The sequence below is a fragment of the Rattus rattus genome, chromosome 16, assembly GCF_011064425.1.
Source record: "Rattus rattus isolate New Zealand chromosome 16, Rrattus_CSIRO_v1, whole genome shotgun sequence".
Lineage (NCBI taxonomy): Eukaryota > Metazoa > Chordata > Mammalia > Rodentia > Muridae > Rattus > Rattus rattus.
In genome coordinates, this window is record NC_046169.1 from 525,630 (window position 1) to 543,600 (window position 17,971).

At 44.5% G+C, this 17,971-nt stretch overlaps 1 protein-coding gene across 1 annotated transcript in view; it reads left to right on the plus strand.

Annotated features, from left to right (window-relative positions):
• Kl (klotho) overlaps positions 1 to 17,414 on the plus strand; it is a 40,480-nt gene extending 23,066 nt beyond the window's left edge. The window contains exons 2-5 of the mRNA XM_032886628.1: positions 7,062 to 7,572; positions 8,832 to 9,100; positions 12,679 to 13,780; positions 15,281 to 17,414. Of these exons, the coding sequence (XP_032742519.1) occupies positions 7,062 to 7,572; positions 8,832 to 9,100; positions 12,679 to 13,780; positions 15,281 to 15,618 (2,220 nt within the window). The 3' untranslated portion in view covers positions 15,619 to 17,414. The remainder of the gene's footprint in view (positions 1 to 7,061; positions 7,573 to 8,831; positions 9,101 to 12,678; positions 13,781 to 15,280) is intronic.
• The last annotated feature ends 557 nt before the right edge of the window (positions 17,415 to 17,971 follow it).

The window sequence follows — 17,971 nt, forward strand, 5'->3', positions numbered from 1 at the left end:
TAATTGCTGAATGGTAAGGATTTAATTAAGTTGACTGATCCAAGGCTTCCGGCGCCACCATCAGAGAAGATGAGCACCGTCGCAGAGACACAGAGTGGTGGATAATTTGCAGAGGAAATTCTATAACCCTGGAAGTCCGGGCTGTTTTAAAATATTTTTTCTCATACAGTGAACAATATGTACTTATTACAGAACAGACAGAACAATCAGACAAATAGGAGAGAATTAACAATGTCTCCAATCTCTCTAGGGGAGACGATAGGTATTAGTCATGCCCTTGGTACAAATCTTTAAAATGCTGTCCTGGTTGTTGGCTGTTTTTATTTTGTTCATTGTTTTGTTGTTTTGTTTGTCTGTTTTTTGCTACCTGGGCATGTGAGCATCATCTGAGAAGAGGGAGATTCAGATAACATATTCCCCATAAGACTGGCCTGAAGGTAATTTTGTGCAGTACCGTCTTGGCTAAGGTTTTATGTGGGCGAGTCCAGCCCATGGTCCAGCAGTGTCCCCGTGGGTTGTATCAAGGAGGTAGACAGAAGAAGCCAGGGGGAGCAAGCCAGTAAGCACATTCCTCCACGGTCTCTGCTTCAGTTCCTGCTTGAGTTTATCGCCCAGACTTCCCTTGATGATGGAAGGTGTGTGACCTGAGGTATAAGCTGAAACGAACCCTCTTCTCCAAAAGTTACTTTTGTCATGGTCTTTATCACAGCATGCCCTGTGTATAATGGTTTTCTGTATGTGTATGGTCCCATGAGCTAACTAACAGTCTACATGATTATCTGTAGTTAAGCAGATGTCTTGGCTTCCCTCAGTGAACGACTGTGAAAGGGATATGTAAGCCAAATAAATTCTTTCCTCCCCGGGGTTGCTTTCAGTCCTGGTGTCTTTATCATAGCAATGAAAAGAAAAGACCAAACCAAGTCCTAAGAAGAGGACTGGGTGATGTAGTCAGTAAGGGACTTGCTTGAGTTTGGTCTATAGAACCCAAAAGGTCACGCTTTTGTAATCTCAGCACCAAAGAGGCAGACACAGGCTGGTTCCTGGGGCTCGCTGGCCCAGCCACCTTAGCATAATTGGTGGGTTCCAGGCCAATGACAGACACTGTCTCAAAAAACAATGCAGAAAGCTCCTTAGGAATGATACCAGAGGTAGACAGACAGACAGACACATACACACAGACACACACATACAGACACACATACACACAGACACACACAGATAACACACACAAACACACATACAGACACACAGAAAGACATACATACTATACAGACACAAGTATACACAGAGACACATATACACATACATAGACACACAGACACACACAGAGACACACACACATATACATACAGAGACACACACACACATATACATACAGAGACACACACACATATACATACAGAGACACACACACAGATACAGACATACACAGATACACAAACTACACATAGACACAGACACACATACATACACACACAGATACACACACAGACAGACACACATACAGATACACAGAAACACACAGACACACAGAAACACAGACACAGACATACACAGACACACAGTTACACACACACACACACACACACACACACACACACACACACACACACACACACGTTCCGTTGAAGGCATCCTGGGTACCATGAGTCTATTTTGTCTGTCTACCTGAGCGTCAGGTTAGACTCTGTTTGCCTCTTCAGGAACTCTGTGGAGAAGGCTGGTTGTTTTGTGGATGGAAAATGCAGAAGGGTTATTTTGGGGAAATCATTAGATGAGTGCTTTGTGAGAGAACTTATTGAAATTCTGTTAAGGAGCCGCGGTTTATAATCTGCAGAATTGTGCTGATACAAACAAGAGGATAATTTGGTCTGTAAACATGGCATTAGGCCAGCCGGCTGGCTTGTGTAACAGCTCAGCACAGAGGTGACCTTGACAAAGTCCTCAAGCTGCATTGTTCTTACAGTCGAGGGGAAGGAAGCCAGAAAAGAAAGAAAACAAAAGACAGAAAAGCCCCATTTCGCTTTAAATGTTCCAATCCTTTGTCTTTTTAAGAAGTCCACCTCTGAGACCTTACGTCGTGACTCTTGGGTATGGAGTGACACACACAGGTACCTGAATTATTTTCTATTTATGGGCTGCACTTCAATTCTTTCACTGTTGGTCTCGGTTAATTTAATTAAGATTTTAATTTAACTTTCACAGGATTAAATTAATCTTCTAAGAATTACTCCATTTTAATTTTTTTTTGTAATCTAAGGAATAGTCACAATAAAGTGACCTCCTGGGTGTAGCCCCTGGGATGTGTATGTGTGAGTGCTAACATTCCCAGGGCTGGTTTAGTTTGCTCAAGCACCCAGTTTCCTAACGCTTGAGACAGTGGCTCCATGACTTGAAGAGAATGCGACCTCCTTGATTGGGGGACGTTTGTGTTGTCTGTGATTCCTTTCCCCTCTTACACTCCACGTGAAGCATCAAGTACACGACAGGCCATACCAGTCCGCATCAGTGCCTGGCCTCTTGCCAGCATCTCCTCGTCCAACCTCACACTTCACCCGGACCAATGGTCCAAACCGCCATCTTCTTTCTCCTGGCAACATCATTACTGCAGTAGCTGCCTAACTGCTCTCTGGGATCCCTGTTGATTCCCACCCCATACCTCACATCCAGTTATCTTTCAAACGCATAAGCCAAATGACATTATGAATATGGTTGAAGAGTAAACATGTGGTGCTTACTAGCTGACAGTCAAGTGGCTGAGTGAGAAGTCGTTCAGATCCTGCAGTTTGTGACATTTTTGTATGTGTTGTTGTAAAAATATAAAAATAAAAAAGGTATAGTTTATCTTTTACCCCACAAGGTCCCACACCGAGGTGCCCCAAGATATCTGCTAGATATCTTGGCGGAAACATCCTAATTCCTCGGCGGCCCACTGTCTCCAGCCGCACACTTTCCTACACTCAAACCGTCACGTAAAAGAACACACAACACAATAATATTAGATCCAATTGATAAGATATGATTGCCCACTTAAACATACAAAGCCCAGTACCATCCATCCCTTAGGAACATTGATAACAACCTGTAAATACACAGAGCGGAATCTTAACATCACCTGCCATCTTGTCCTGCCACGGCTTCTCTCTCTCCCTCTCTTCTGTCTCCTCCTTTCCGTTCCAGTCTCCTCCTCTTCCTCCAAACTTCTCTCCCGCCCATCCTTCCTTCTCATCCAATGACAGGCCTCCTTCTATCTTGTGCCTGCCTCACCTGTGACATAAGCCTACATATATGTATAATGAGATGTCTTGGGATGGGTCCCAAGTCAACACAGAATTCATGTACGTACTGTGTGCAGGATATTTCTTCAGGCAGAAACCAGTATTGGCTGGTTTTTACAGGGTATCTTCATTTCATTAGGAACCCTGACATTAAGACCAAGGGCCTTTCCCACTTGTGGTGGTTGTATTGGGTCTCAATAAATGTTGAATTTTAGAGCATTTTGGAGTTAGGGTTTGGGGCAGGGGTGGGGGTGGAGCAAGGCATATTCAACCAGTATCAACTCGTTTAACTCTCCTAAGGATGGGAATATAAAATATTGTTGCTATCCCTGTTTTAAGTAGAACAGAGAACAGAGAAACAGAGTTGATACCCAAGTTTTTTCTGTGGTGGCAGGGTTGGAAGGGTGCAGAGTTAGAACAGCTCATATAATCGGTCAACTCTGTCTGCATGGCCTGCTGTCATCCTCCGAGCCCTGCTGTACTTAACGACTCTCCCTTGTTCTTTATGGATTGGATCTCTCCTCAAACAATGCCTCTGCCAACAGTTACTTCCTATCTAACTGCAGCCCCCACCCAACCCTACCATCTGCTAACCCCTCTCTTTATCCATCTCTTCCTCCCCGGGATAAAAGCTCCAGGAGAAGAAGGCACTATCTTTCCCATCTCTCAGCAAAATAGCAGAATGTAATATTTGTTGCTCAAATGAGTGAGTGTTGACTACTGTACGAAGTGGAAATTTCTGGTCATGTTGTGTGACACAGACTCATGTGTGTTTTGCTGAAGCAGACCCGTGAGAGGATTCACGATGCTTGGAGAAGAGTGTAATAGGTAGGACCCCACAGACAGTGATGGGATGCTCTACATAGCTAGCCACGCAATGCTTCGAGTCTTTGAGGGTCTTCACTTCGGGGAGAGAAGCTTGGCAGAGAACTCCTGGCATTCCAGCTGCTTCTGCTCATTCCTGGCTGACTCATGCTCATTTGGCAGAGGCCTGGCTGTTTCTGCTGGACTGCACTGCCAATGCTGATCCAAGTTTGGTGACACTACTGAACTGGATACTGGTATCCTGACAATGGAGATTGGGATCGCCCCCATAGAACTGCTTCTAAACAGGTCCACATCCCCACTGTCCTATTACCCATCTTTTCTCCCCTACCTTCGGATGATGGGCAAGAGGAAGTGTTGAAACCTTTGAGAACCCTTATTAAAGTAGGTTTTGAAAAATCTAGGCCTACACCTGTAATTAACAAAGTAACTGATTTGCACAGTTAAATTTATGTTTCAGAGTATAGTGGATTGAAAAGGTCTGGCCCCCATAGACTCATGTATTTGAATTCTTGATCCACAAGGAGTGACATTATTAGGAAGTGTGTCTTTGTTAGGTGTGGTTGTGTTGGAGGAAATGTGTCACTGTTGGGGTGGGCTTTGAGGTCCTAGGCTTAAGATCCATCCAGTGCAGAAAAGCCAGTCTTCTCCTGGCTGCCTTTGGATCAAGATGTAGAGCTCTCAGTTCCTTCTCCAGCACCACGTCTTCCTGGACACTATCATGCTTCCTGCCATGATGGTAATGGACTGAACCTCTGAACCTGTAAGCCAGCCCCAATTAAATGTTGTCCTTTTTAAAAAGTTACCTTGGTCATGGTGTCTCTTCACAGCAATGAAACCCTAAGGCACAGAGAAAAACCAGTGTTTCTTGTCATATCAGTCCTACATAACTACAACTCTGAGTATCTTTATGACTAGTAATATACTCACAGTCTGCTTCTCAATGAGTCTTTTGTGTTTTACTGCACAATCCTCTGAGTTTTGGCAAGTCCATGTGTGATGCCTAATCTTGTTTGTCAACTGAATACCCCTGGGAAGAGGGAACCTCAGTTAGGGGGTTGCCTTCATCAGATGACTCGTGGCCTTGTCTGTGTGGCATTGCTTCACTGATACATGAAGGCCCAGTGCATGATGGGCAGCATGGTCTCTGGGAAGGTAGACCTGGGCTGTATCAAAAAGATCACCGAGTCTTCTCTGTGGTCTTTTTGCTTCAGTTCTTGCCTCCCTCAGTAATGGGCTGTAAACTGAGAGCCAAATGAACCCTTTCCTTCCCGGGGTTGCTTTTGGTTGGTGTTTTGCCACTACAACAGAGAGGCAAGCTAGGACAATGCCCATCTGTGTGACAAGTCCTGCTAGAGAGGTACAGAACCCGCCATATAAAACTACCATATAAAACTTCCTGTAACTCCTCAGCGGCCCTCCCCCTCCACTGACAACCACTGGTCTGCTTCTGGTCATTAGATACTAATGAGGAGGCTTACAAATGGAGTTCCCCAGCTATGTGAGGGCGCTTTGTGTCCTTGCTCTAGATGATAACTTTTAGACCAATCTGTTTCATTGCAGAAAAGGGTGGTTCATTTTGTTTCTTGTTTGTCTCCCAGATTAAACCTAGGTCCTTTCACGAGCAAGAGAGCGTTGGACTACTGAGCTGTGTCTTCAGTGTGGCTTTTCTCCCTCCCTCCCCATCCCTCTCTACAGCCCAGGCAGCCCTGGTTTAGTTTTACTTTTTTTTTTAGCTGGTAGACAGCTGCTACAGATTGTGAAATATTGCACTCGGTGAAAGGAGGCGTATCATCTCTAAAACATGAGAAACAAGCAAATTTACTTCGTTGAATGGTTTGCTGAACTTGGGGGATGGGTGAGGAGACCGTTCTTGGATGACTGAGCTGAGACAAACCAGAAGAATATTGGAGGAAAATAAAGAGGGTGTTTGGCGTGGTGAGCGGAAGGTCCTCTGGCTCATGCGGAGAGAGGAAAATTGGATCAGCGGTTTTGGAAACTACACAGAATCAAGCAGCAAATGGGAATAGAGTTTTCCAAATGCGTGTTGGGGGAATAAAAAGCTAACAGATAGCCCTTGTATCTGTAGGACAAATATGAAGAATTCATCAAGGAGTTCGAAGGTAAAGAGGAAATAAAACCCAGATTAGCTCCCATGTTTGTTAAGTGAAAAGGAAGCAGATGAGCCATCAGGGTCAGCTGGGATTTCTGGAAGCACAGAGTTGGCTGTGTTAAGCCGTTTTACAAGGGACTCCTGGCCCAGTCTTACCGGCCCATGTCTTCACAGCTGTATTTGGTTGTCTCTTGTTCCTGGCTTGACCCTCACACTTTCAAGGAGCCAGCACTGTCTCGGTGCTCTGAATGGCGGGCCAAGATGCTAAGGTTTATCTTTCAGTTTCTTGGACTGATTCACAGGGAAAACAAAAGTGAGAGCATGTGTTAGAATTTTGGGGGGTGACAGACAAATGAGAAATAACCAGTTTGACCCCAACAACTGGAGTCTATTTGGAAACTCCCAGTCTCTTAGGATAAATCACATAATCCTATTTGGAAATTCCTGGTACGGCCACAGATGGGAGATTGGTTCTTTTTTTTTCCTCAAGCCCACAAATTTAAAAAAAAAAAAGCACATAATCCAAAGATAACAGTAAGCTATTCTAACAAATTCTTATTTTATTAATTTTCCCAAGGTGAACCGTAACTATCCACTGAATACAATGATTTTACATTTTTCCACTGGCTGCTAAGACACACTGGCAATCTCTCAGGTCATGGTGGCAGCTCTCTGCAAGGTGGCCTTCCTTGAAATAACTCATTGGCTTAGCTGATTGTGGCGTTATAGGCTAGTCACTGTGTAGGTCAGATGGAAACCAGGCATCAGTGGGGCTGGGAATCCGGTAAATGTCACATGCTTTCTCACAATCAGGGAGAAAGTCACCATTTTTTTTTCCTCCGTAGGCTCACGCCAAAGTCTGGCACCTCTACAACACCTCCTTCCGCCCCACTCAGGGAGGCCGGGTGTCCATCGCCTTAGGTTCCCATTGGATCACCCCTCGAAGGATGACTGACCATCACATCAGAGAGTGTCAGAAGTCTCTTGACTTCGTGCTAGGCTGGTTTGCCAAGCCCATATTTATCGATGGCAACTACCCAGAGAGTATGAAGAACAACCTCTCATCCCTGCTGCCCGATTTTACTGAATCCGAGAAGAGATTCATCAGGGGAACAGCTGACTTCTTTGCTCTCTCCTTCGGACCAACCTTGAGCTTTCAACTACTAGACCCCAGCATGAAGTTCCGCCAGCTGGAGTCTCCCAGCCTGAGGCAGCTTCTGTCTTGGATAGATCTGGAGTATAACCACCCTCAGATATTTATTGTGGAAAATGGCTGGTTTGTCTCGGGTACCACCAGAAGAGATGATGCCAAATACATGTATTATCTCAAGAAGTTCATAATGGAAACCTTAAAAGGTAAGCTCTCAAGTAAAATTCCCATTTTTTTTTGCCAAAATTCACACATGCATACTCCCACATACACACCCACCCACACACATACCACATATATCATACTGTACACACACATTATGCATATATATGTATCATATACACACCATACCATATACACATACACAAAATCACATATTAAACACACACATCATATATCACACACATCATATATAACATGTGCCACACATCTCATACACGGGGACACACACACACACACACACACACAACATACCACATACACCTTTTAAGACTACCTGCAAAATGTGGGTATATGATTTTTGTCACAATTTAAGCGGTGCGGAGAATCTATTATGTAACCCTGCTTTTTTTTTGAACCCTTCAGAAACTTAATTTTCGAAGTTTCATAAAAGGAATTTTGATAATCTGCTGAAAACAAGATGAATATTTAGAATCAGTGGATTCACAGTCTCTCAGATACATTATTATATCATATAATACAGTATTAAAAACCTCAGATTATCGAGCCCTCTTTATATATTCCTAGCTCATTTGTTTCAGCGGAATAACATGCTTTTCCTTTAATTTTTTTTATTCTTCGAAATTGCCATACATTTATACAATGCATGTTGATCATTTGTAACCACAACTAGCTCCCTCTTTCAATAAAACACTTTTTTTTAAAGCAAAAGGAATATTCATATGACCTAGATAAATTGAGCTTTAAAGACTACGGAAGTGGGTCAGGTATACAGTATTTACTGGCAACCCAAGGCCCTTGGCCCCATCCACAGCACAAGAAAAAAAAGAAGACACGGTCACGATGTTAGGTCCCCAGGTTAGGAACAAGTCACCCTAGCACCCCTGGTACTGAGAAACTGCTAGGGCCTTTTGTAAACCAGAAAAAAAAAAGTTTTACCAAACAAGAAGCATTACATCTGACTTGTTTCTGTATCTTTTTTTTTTTTTTTGAGATTTCATTTTTATTTTACGTATGTGAGTTTTTGCCTGCATGTGTGTATGCGATGCCCACAGAGGCCAGAAGAGGGCGTTGGATCCCGTGCACTGGTTACAGTTGCGAGCCACCACGTGGATGCTGGGAACCAAACCTGGGTCCTCTGGAAGATCAGCCAGTGCTTTTAACCACTGGGCCATCTCTCCAGCCCCTTGCCTTGTTTCTTTAAGTGGAAAACCCCTCTCTGCTCTTGAATCACACAAAGCCCAGTGGGGGATGACACCGCTCTTGTCCTCTCTTCCTTCTGCAGCCATCAGGCTGGATGGGGTCGACGTCATTGGGTACACCGCATGGTCCCTCATGGATGGTTTCGAGTGGCACAGGGGCTACAGCATCCGACGAGGACTCTTCTATGTCGACTTTCTGAGTCAGGACAAGGAGTTGTTGCCCAAGTCTTCGGCCTTGTTCTACCAAAAGCTGATAGAGAACAATGGCTTCCCTCCTTTACCTGAGAACCAGCCCCTTGAAGGGACCTTTCCCTGTGACTTTGCTTGGGGAGTTGTTGACAACTACATTCAAGTAAGTCAGTTGACAAAGCCCGTCAGCAGTATCAGCAGGTCTCCTGCTTCCTCGCCAGGTTCTTGCCAGGGCGGCGCAGCATCAGGAACTTTGAGCCAAACAGGGTTCCCTAGAGAGCTTATGAACTACATAGTCCAGCATGCTTCAGTCTTCAAACGTCTTTCACTCTACACCTTGCGCTTTCTATTAGATCCAAGGGCAAACAGAATCAAAACATGAATATGTAAGCTCTGTTAAGACAATACACCCCTTTAGGGTTATGGTTGAAATCCCTGCTCAGGAAGTTAAGTTTCTCATAAATAAGATTCAACACAGAAGTCCAGAGAGTCTCAGGGAAGCCGCTGAGAACGTGGCTGGAGCGTTTAACAGATCCCTCCTCACCGGAAATGCCCCGCTCCGGGCTCGTAGAAAACACCTTGAGAAAGCAGACCACAGCTTCAACGATTTATTGATAGCACTGTGGTGCTCCAAAATGATCAATTAGTACTTATTGAGCATCAACTGTGTAGGAAGTCCTCAAAACCGTTTTTTAGTTTCCCTGATTTTAATTTTTTTTTTAAGATTTGTTTATTTTATTCATGAGTACACTGTAACTGTCTGACACACCAGAAGATATCAGATTCCATTACAGATGGTTGTGAGCCACCATGTGGTTGCTGGGATTTGAACTCAGGACCTCTGGAAGAGCAGTCAGTGCTCTTAACCGCTGAGCCATCTCTCCAGCCCCAGTTTCCCTGATTTTAAAGTGACTTTGTTTCTTGGGGTTTGACTGAATAATTTAAGTAAGCACTTGATGGCTGCCTATTGTGTACAAAACCTTGTGTGCGTTGCTGGGTTACCCTTGTGACGAAGACAAAAGTCATGGCTGAAAGATGCTATCTCTGACCCTCCCCAACCTCTGCTCTGACATCCTTCCTGTCCTTAGATGTTCCTGAGCTGTGAGTTTCTACATTAACCACTGTTCACTGCACCAAGAATTTTCTTTTTTTAAACCCTAAAGTTTCTCTTTCTCCCTCCTGGTTAGTGCTCCGTAATCAAGTGTTATGGCTTACATTTTACCCAAATAATTAAAAATATCCCCCTAAGCCGGGTGACGGTGGTGCACGCCTTAACCGCAGCACTCAGGAGGCAGAGGCAGGTGGATCTCTGAGTTTGAGGCCAGCCTGGTCTACAGAGTGAGTTTCAAGATAGCCAGTGCTGCACAGAGAAACTCTGTCTTGAAAGACAAAAACCAAAGCAGTGTGTGTGTGTGTGTGTGTGTGTGTGTGTGTGTGTCCCTAGCTACACGCCATCTGTTAGAAGTTTGTAGCTGGGCACATTCACATGGGGGAGGGGGTGTGTGTCACTTTGCTCAGACTCAGTGTCCCAGCTCCTGAGTTTGCTCAGAACTCCTGATGCTGTTGGTTGACCAAAGTCAAGCAGATTACAAACAACATGGAGCGACACTGTTGTCCAGTCCTGTGAGGAGAAACTTTTATCAATAACAAATTAAATATGTGTTTGGCACTCATCCTTCCTCAAAGTAAAAAACTTTTTAGTCGAACCTAAGGCAGTAAGTCTCTAAATTAGGTGGACTTTTGCCTGCCCACTCATTTCTACGGCTTTCCTAGTTTAGAGAACTGACCCCACTACCCCGAATCTTACAGGGTCTTTCATATTTTGTTTTTAGTTAGACTCAGTAGAAACCGTTATTCTGGGGTGGCTCTGGTAAAGAGGTTACGAATTTAGTCCGTTCAGAGTTGAATAAAAATAGTCCGAAAGAGTTCTGAAGACGTGGACCTTAAAAGACCACGCGGCAGGTGGGTATTTTCTCTTGTGGAGCTGAGGCTGTGAAACATTTGTAGGCGTTTGGCGGGGCCTTCTGACCCATTCCCTCAGCGTCAGGATGAGTCATGGTCTCCAGAGGGCAGTTCCCCTCAGACCCTTTTTGTATTTATTTTGGATTGCTGCCTCTTGGAGAACAACACACCCACACCTGACAAAACCTGGGCCAGAGATTCAAGAACCGGGTTCGCCAGACCCCCTTCCTTCATGGGCAGGGCAGACGAAGGCGCCTGTTCTCACAGGACTATTTCAGAGCAAAACCCAGCTTTGACGCTGTGAGGTGGGTTGACCCTTTCTGTGTGAGCCACAAGATTATCTGAGGCTCCCTGAACACTTGACCTACATTTCCTAGAGTTTTCATTTCTGGAGGCTTCTTCATGGCTGAGAAGAGTTGTTAACATTGTTACAGAAAAGTAATTTAGACCCTAAAACCACACTTTAAAAGTCCCCTTGTGGATCAACGATGGTCTTATCTCTTTTCACACTTTTAAATCCTGACATTAGGTTATCAAAGTTTTGGTTTGGGGTTGTTTTGGATTGGGTTGGTGGTGATGATGGGTTTCTTGTTTGTTTGTTTGTTTGTTTGTTTGTTTTGGAAGTTTCTCTGCACAGCCCTGGCTGTCCTAGAACTCACTCTGTAGACCAGGCTGACCTTGAACTCTGCCTCCAGAGTGCTGAGATTAAAGGCGTGTGCCACCCCTGCCCAGCTGTGTTATCTAAGCTTTTTCACCATCTCTCAAGCCAACGAAAGGCAACAGTTACACACACACATACCACACACATATTTGACACCCAGAACAAACCTGGATACAGATCGTAATTTTAACAAGCTCAATTTAGTAGCACGTGTCAACTTATTTTTCTGATTTTAAACTACTCATTGGAAAAGTTTCTTCATTTATTCATTTTTTAAACAAATCTGTTTTTGTTTGCTTAAACGCAGTCTTAGGACTGGAGAGATGGCTCACTGGTTAAAAGCACTGGATGCCTTTGCAGAGGATCCTGATTTGATTCCCAGCACCCCCTTGGTGACTCAGAACTGTTTGTAATTCCAGTTCCAGAGGCTCTGACGCCCTCTTCTGGCCTCTACAGCAACTGCACACAACTGGTGCACATGCATGCAAAAACCACTCATACACATAAAATAAAATGAATACACCTTTAAAAATAAATAAAAAGTAGTGTTGTATAATTAGTGGGTTCTTACATTAAAAGCAAAACACCTATGCTAGTTGCAGGGACACATACCTGTAGCCCACATTCAAGAGGCTGAGGCAGGAGGCTGATCTAGCCTAGGCTACATTTTTTTAATTGAAATTAAACAATAAAAATATTCTCTGGGGGTTGGGGATTTAGCTCAGTGGTAGAGCGCTTGCCTAGGAAGCGCAAGGCCCTGGGTTCGGTCCCCAACTCCGAAAAAAAGAACCAAAAAAAAAAAAATATTCTCTGCTTGTATTCTATATACTCTGTGAATAGAAATCACCCGTGTCTGTTATCTGAGGTGACAAATTTCAGGTTTAAAAATATTTTAATCTGAATTCGAATAAACAAAAACTATGGGTAATATGTATTGTTTTTTGTTTTTGTTTTGTTTTGTTCTTGAAGGGCAATGTTTTCTTTCTTGTGAACAGCAGTTTAAGCGTTCAAGTGGAAGAGAGCCTAATTGTGTACCTCTTGCTTGCTAGGGTTTTTGAAGTTATGCGTGCATTTTTCGGGTCTGCCCAGATAGCTAACAGTTGCTTGGTTCTTTGTAGGTGGACCCCACTCTCTCTCAGTTTACTGACCCGAATGTCTATCTGTGGGATGTGCATCACAGTAAGAGGCTTATTAAAGTAGACGGGGTTGTAGCCAAGAAGAGAAAACCTTACTGTGTTGATTTCTCTGCCATCCGGCCTCAGATAACCTTACTTCGAGAAATGCGGGTCACCCACTTTCGGTTCTCGCTAGACTGGGCCCTGATCTTGCCTCTGGGTAACCAGACCCAAGTGAACCGCACGGTTCTGCACTTCTACCGCTGTATGGTCAGCGAGCTGGTGCACGCCAACATCACTCCAGTGGTGGCCCTGTGGCAACCAGCAACCCCACACCAAGGCCTGCCACATGCCCTTGCAAAACATGGGGCCTGGGAGAACCCGCACACTGCCCTGGCATTTTCAGACTACGCAAACCTGTGCTTTGAAGAGCTAGGCCACTGGGTCAAGTTCTGGATCACCATAAATGAGCCAAACACACGGAACATGACCTACCGTGCGGGGCACCACCTGCTTAAGGCTCATGCCTTGGCATGGCACCTGTACGATGACAAATTTAGGGCGGCTCAGAAAGGCAAAATATCCATCGCCTTGCAGGTTGACTGGATAGAACCGGCCTGCCCATTTTCTCAGAAGGACAAAGAAGTGGCGGAGAGAGTTTTGGAATTTGATGTAGGCTGGCTGGCAGAGCCCATTTTCGGCTCCGGAGATTATCCGCATGTGATGAGGGAATGGCTGAACCAAAAAAACAACTTTCTTCTGCCCTATTTCACGGAAGATGAGAAAAAGCTAATCCGGGGTTCCTTTGACTTCCTGGCATTGAGCCATTACACCACCATCCTTGTAGACTGGGAAAAGGAGGATCCGATAAAATACAACGATTACCTGGAGGTGCAGGAGATGACTGACATCACGTGGCTCAACTCCCTCAATCAGGTGGCGGTGGTGCCTTGGGGGCTGCGCAAAGCGCTCAACTGGCTAAGGTTCAAGTATGGAGACCTCCCGATGTTCGTGACAGCCAATGGCATTGATGACGATCCCCATGCCGAGCAAGACTCACTGAGGATGTATTATATTAAGAATTACGTGAATGAGGCTCTGAAAGGTGAGACACCCATCTCACACACACACACACACACACACACACACACCACACACGCGCGCGCGCGCGCGCGCGCGCGCGCGCGCTCCTTCAGTCCTAGAAATGCTGTCATCATCAGAGCATGTATGGTTCTTGATGGGGAGGGGGAGGGGTGGGGGAGGAGACCAGAGTCTGTAGCTCAAACGCGCACGCGTGCCCGCACACGCGCGCGCGCGCGCGCGCACACACACACACACACACACACACACACACACACACACACACCCTACCAAGTCCATTTAATGTTGTTGGTATGTACATGTATATACCACTTAATTGGATAACTGATTAGGAGCTTAACCCCAGGAGAAGACTGGTTCTGTCTCAGCAGCCACTGATTGGCTGTAACTCTTCATTTAGAAGTGGGGCTGTGTGAGGTTTCTCCCACTGCTGTTGGCATGTCATCTGATGGTGTGACTGTGGGTCTTGTTTAAAGAGTAGGACTTCATGTGTACAGCTTTCTTACCATGTCTAAGACAAATGATCACAGGATGCTAAACCTCAATTTATACATCTACAGTGCAACTTCTATACCTAAGGCGGTGGGAAAATCATAGAAGAGGGCATAGATATAAGGATATCATCCAGTGTATCCAGAGTACCAGAACCTCTCTTGCCTCATATGTGTATGTGTATGTGTGTACGTGTATGTGTATGTATATATATGTGTATGTGCGTATGTGTATATATGTATAGGTGTATATGTATATATATGTATTTGTATGTGTGTATATGTATATATGTATTATGTATATATCTGTATGTGTATACATGTGTAAGGAAACTGTTCCTTTCATTCCTTTACCCTCTCTTGTTCTTGAATCTCCTCAATTTAGTTCCCTTCCTTAGCACTCATAACCCTATAATTACCGTCCTTGTGAGTGTGCATGTGTGTATGTGTGTGGTATGTGTGGTGTGTTTGTGTGTGTGTGGTATGTGTGCATGTGTGGTGTGGGGTGTGTGTGTGTATGTATGTGTGCATGTGTGGTGTGTGATGTGTGGTATTGCGTGAAATGTATATGTAACATATAAGCCACAAGAGAAAATGTACAATCCTTGTCTGAGTCTCAGTTATTTCGCTTAACATGATGATCTCAGTTGGATCTACTTTCCCGCACACAGCACCCTTCATCTCTTCATGTTAGAACAAAATCTCGGCATGTACATGCTGTGCCTTTATACACAGCTTCGTTTTCTTTTCATCTATCGATGCATATCTCATGCCTCTCGTGCACGGTGCAGCTGCCCCCGCTGCCATTTTGCCTGCTTGCGTTGTGCATTTCCGCATTGCCTTGCTGTTGGCCTGCTTGTTCTTGTGTGAAACCTTTCCCGCTGAAATCGGATGAGTCTCGAGTGTTGCTGAATGGCATCCGTCTTCTCATTATCTGCCAAGGCTGTGTAAGAGGGCTGAGCTGTGTATAAAACATCACAGTCAACTGTCTCCTGCCCTTTGTCTTTCTCTAGCCTACGTGTTGGACGGCATCAACCTTTGTGGCTACTTTGCGTATTCGCTTAGTGACCGCTCAGCTCCCAAGTCCGGCTTTTATCGATACGCTGCGAATCAGTTCGAGCCCAAACCGTCTATGAAACATTACAGGAAAATTATTGACAACAACGGCTTCCTGGGTTCCGGAACGCTGGGAAGGTTTTGTCCGGAAGAGTACACCGTGTGCACCGGATGCGGCTTTTTTCAAACCCGGAAGTCCCTGCTGGCCTTCATCTCGTTTCTAGTTTTTGCTTTCGTTACTTCTCTCGCTCTTATTTATTACTACTCCAAGAAAGGCCGGAGACGTTATAAATAAGTGTGAACGCCCGCCCTGCCATTCGCTTTGGGATCAGTACGCACGCACCGTCAACCGTCAGCTGCTTGTGTTGTGACGCCACGTTCCACACTTTTGGACTCTGGAAAACCTTTTCCTGTCAAGGATGGTGGCGGTTTTAAACAGGCACTGGCGACTATAAAATATTGCAGGGTGAATGGTATCTGCTCTCTTTGGCGGCAATTACGCACCTATGCCCACCGCAGTTTCTACACTGTGGGAGTACACAGTAGGGTCACCGAAGTTTCTACAGCACCCCCGTATGGAAGACACGGAATACGCTTGTGGTAACAGTGCCAAACAGACAGGACTTTGAAGAGCCACTCCAGGAACTTTTCTATCAGTGACCATTTTGAAATTCACATCTTCTTTGGAAGTAACAGTCACTCAGTTGACAACTTAACACCTGGACTTTACCTGATCCAGTTTTACAAGGGGAAGTAGAAAAATACCTAGCCGAGATGGCCAAGAGCCCCGAGGCCAAAACAGCCCGTTAAAAAAGCGCTATTTCTGCCAAATGCTGCTAATGTTGATTTATGAATGTATTTAGAAAGCTCATTATGGAAATTTATATTTTTGTGAATGTTTTTGTGCTGTGCCTAAACCCCAGATCCTAGAGTCTTACTGACTTTCCTTTCAGAGCCTGCACGCAGGTTGAAGATTTTTTTTTTTTTTTTTTTTTTTTTTTTTTTTTTGATAAACGTTTGCAAAAAAATAAAGATGAGTCCTGAGCTGCTGGCCTCTTCGGAAGCGGAAACTTTGTGTTGCTCTGCAGCAGTTCGAGGAAAGAAGGGATTTTTTTTTTTTTTTTTAAAGTGAGCAACATGAGTGATTTGGTTGAACGTCCTTTTATCTTTGAACAGAGATTGGGATGAATGAAATGACCTCCCCCACGGGAAGAAAGATGAGCTCTCACCGAAACTGTAAAGAATGTCTCTGTTGCATTCTTCAGAATATGCTGTCAATGCTTGGTTGCAGTGATGTTCAAATTCCTTAGTAGACCCGACAGTGATCCAGTGCGAGCACACTGGGAACCTGTCCCTGTGGTCGCTGAGACCTACTGTGTGCTTCTGTACGTGTGAAGGGGCTTTGAAGTAGCCCCTCTTGGAGCATTTACACCAACCATGCTCCTGACTTCTGTAGAAAGGGCTAATTAAGTCTTCTCCTTCCACACCCGATACTGTAAGTCTTAGTGACTCTCACCGCAGAAGTCTCTGTGCTATACCTGAGTGGTCTTATAGATAAGCTGATACCAGATCAGGCAGGATTAATCAGTCCTAGCAGGCCTAGCTACCCTTGCTGACACAGGGTCACAGTGCACATAGTTCATCACCCTGTTAGTCTTCATCTTGTGATGTGGTATGGTTTTCCTCATGAATGATCAGCTTCTGCTGTGGCAGTCTTTATACATCTGGACTTAACATTGAAATCAAATGCTATAGAATCAATAGTTTATTTTGTCTATTTTTCTTGATTGCAGAGTAATATATACTAATTGTAAAAAATTTAGAAATGAAAACAATATGTGAAGAAAAATTATAATATAACACAGAGATGCCTTTGACGGCTCCTGTGTGTCATGTTTTGTGTAGTCAGATCGTGTTATACGTAGGCATACACCTTCCTTATTCACTCATGTTGAAATAATTCTGTCGTTACTCTTCAAGAGCAAAGTTTTAATCGTTATGGGGAATGTTGTCAGAATAGCTCAAAACTGTCTTACTTGTTGGCCCAATTTCCCACTAATTAGTTCAATAATAAATATCATCTAGAAATCATTTTCCTGCTGCATCATTTACTCTTCTTTACCCCTAAAATATAAAGAGAAGTAATTGTTTCTTGAGGAAGATTATAACCAATCTCTGTGTGTCTTCTACCGTAATTATGTGTGTGTGGATTGGTAGTGAATTTCTTTCAAACGACATTCTTTGTCAGGAGACACTGTACTTGTGCTGATAATCTAGTTACTTGGAAAGCCAAGGCAGGAGGATGACTGGAGGTTAAGGTCAGCCTGGGCTGTAGACATTTTTTTTTAAAGTAACAAAGTAAACAGGTCTAGGTGACCAGAACCATGGGGACATTCAGATGGCCACAGAAGGTGAGACCTGAGAAACCAACACAGACAAAAAGCCCAAGAGAACTGTACGAGAGTGGCAAAGAGCCTAGAAGAGGAGAAACAGACACAGCAAAGCCTACCAGCACAATGGGCATCATGGGAACTTCAGAGACCACCAGCCATCGGCTAGATGGAGGAGTTGGGGCTACTTGTGTCAGACTTGGAGACTGGGGCAGGCAGAAGGGGACTGAGGGGAGGGGCTTCTGGCTAGTGGGGTTG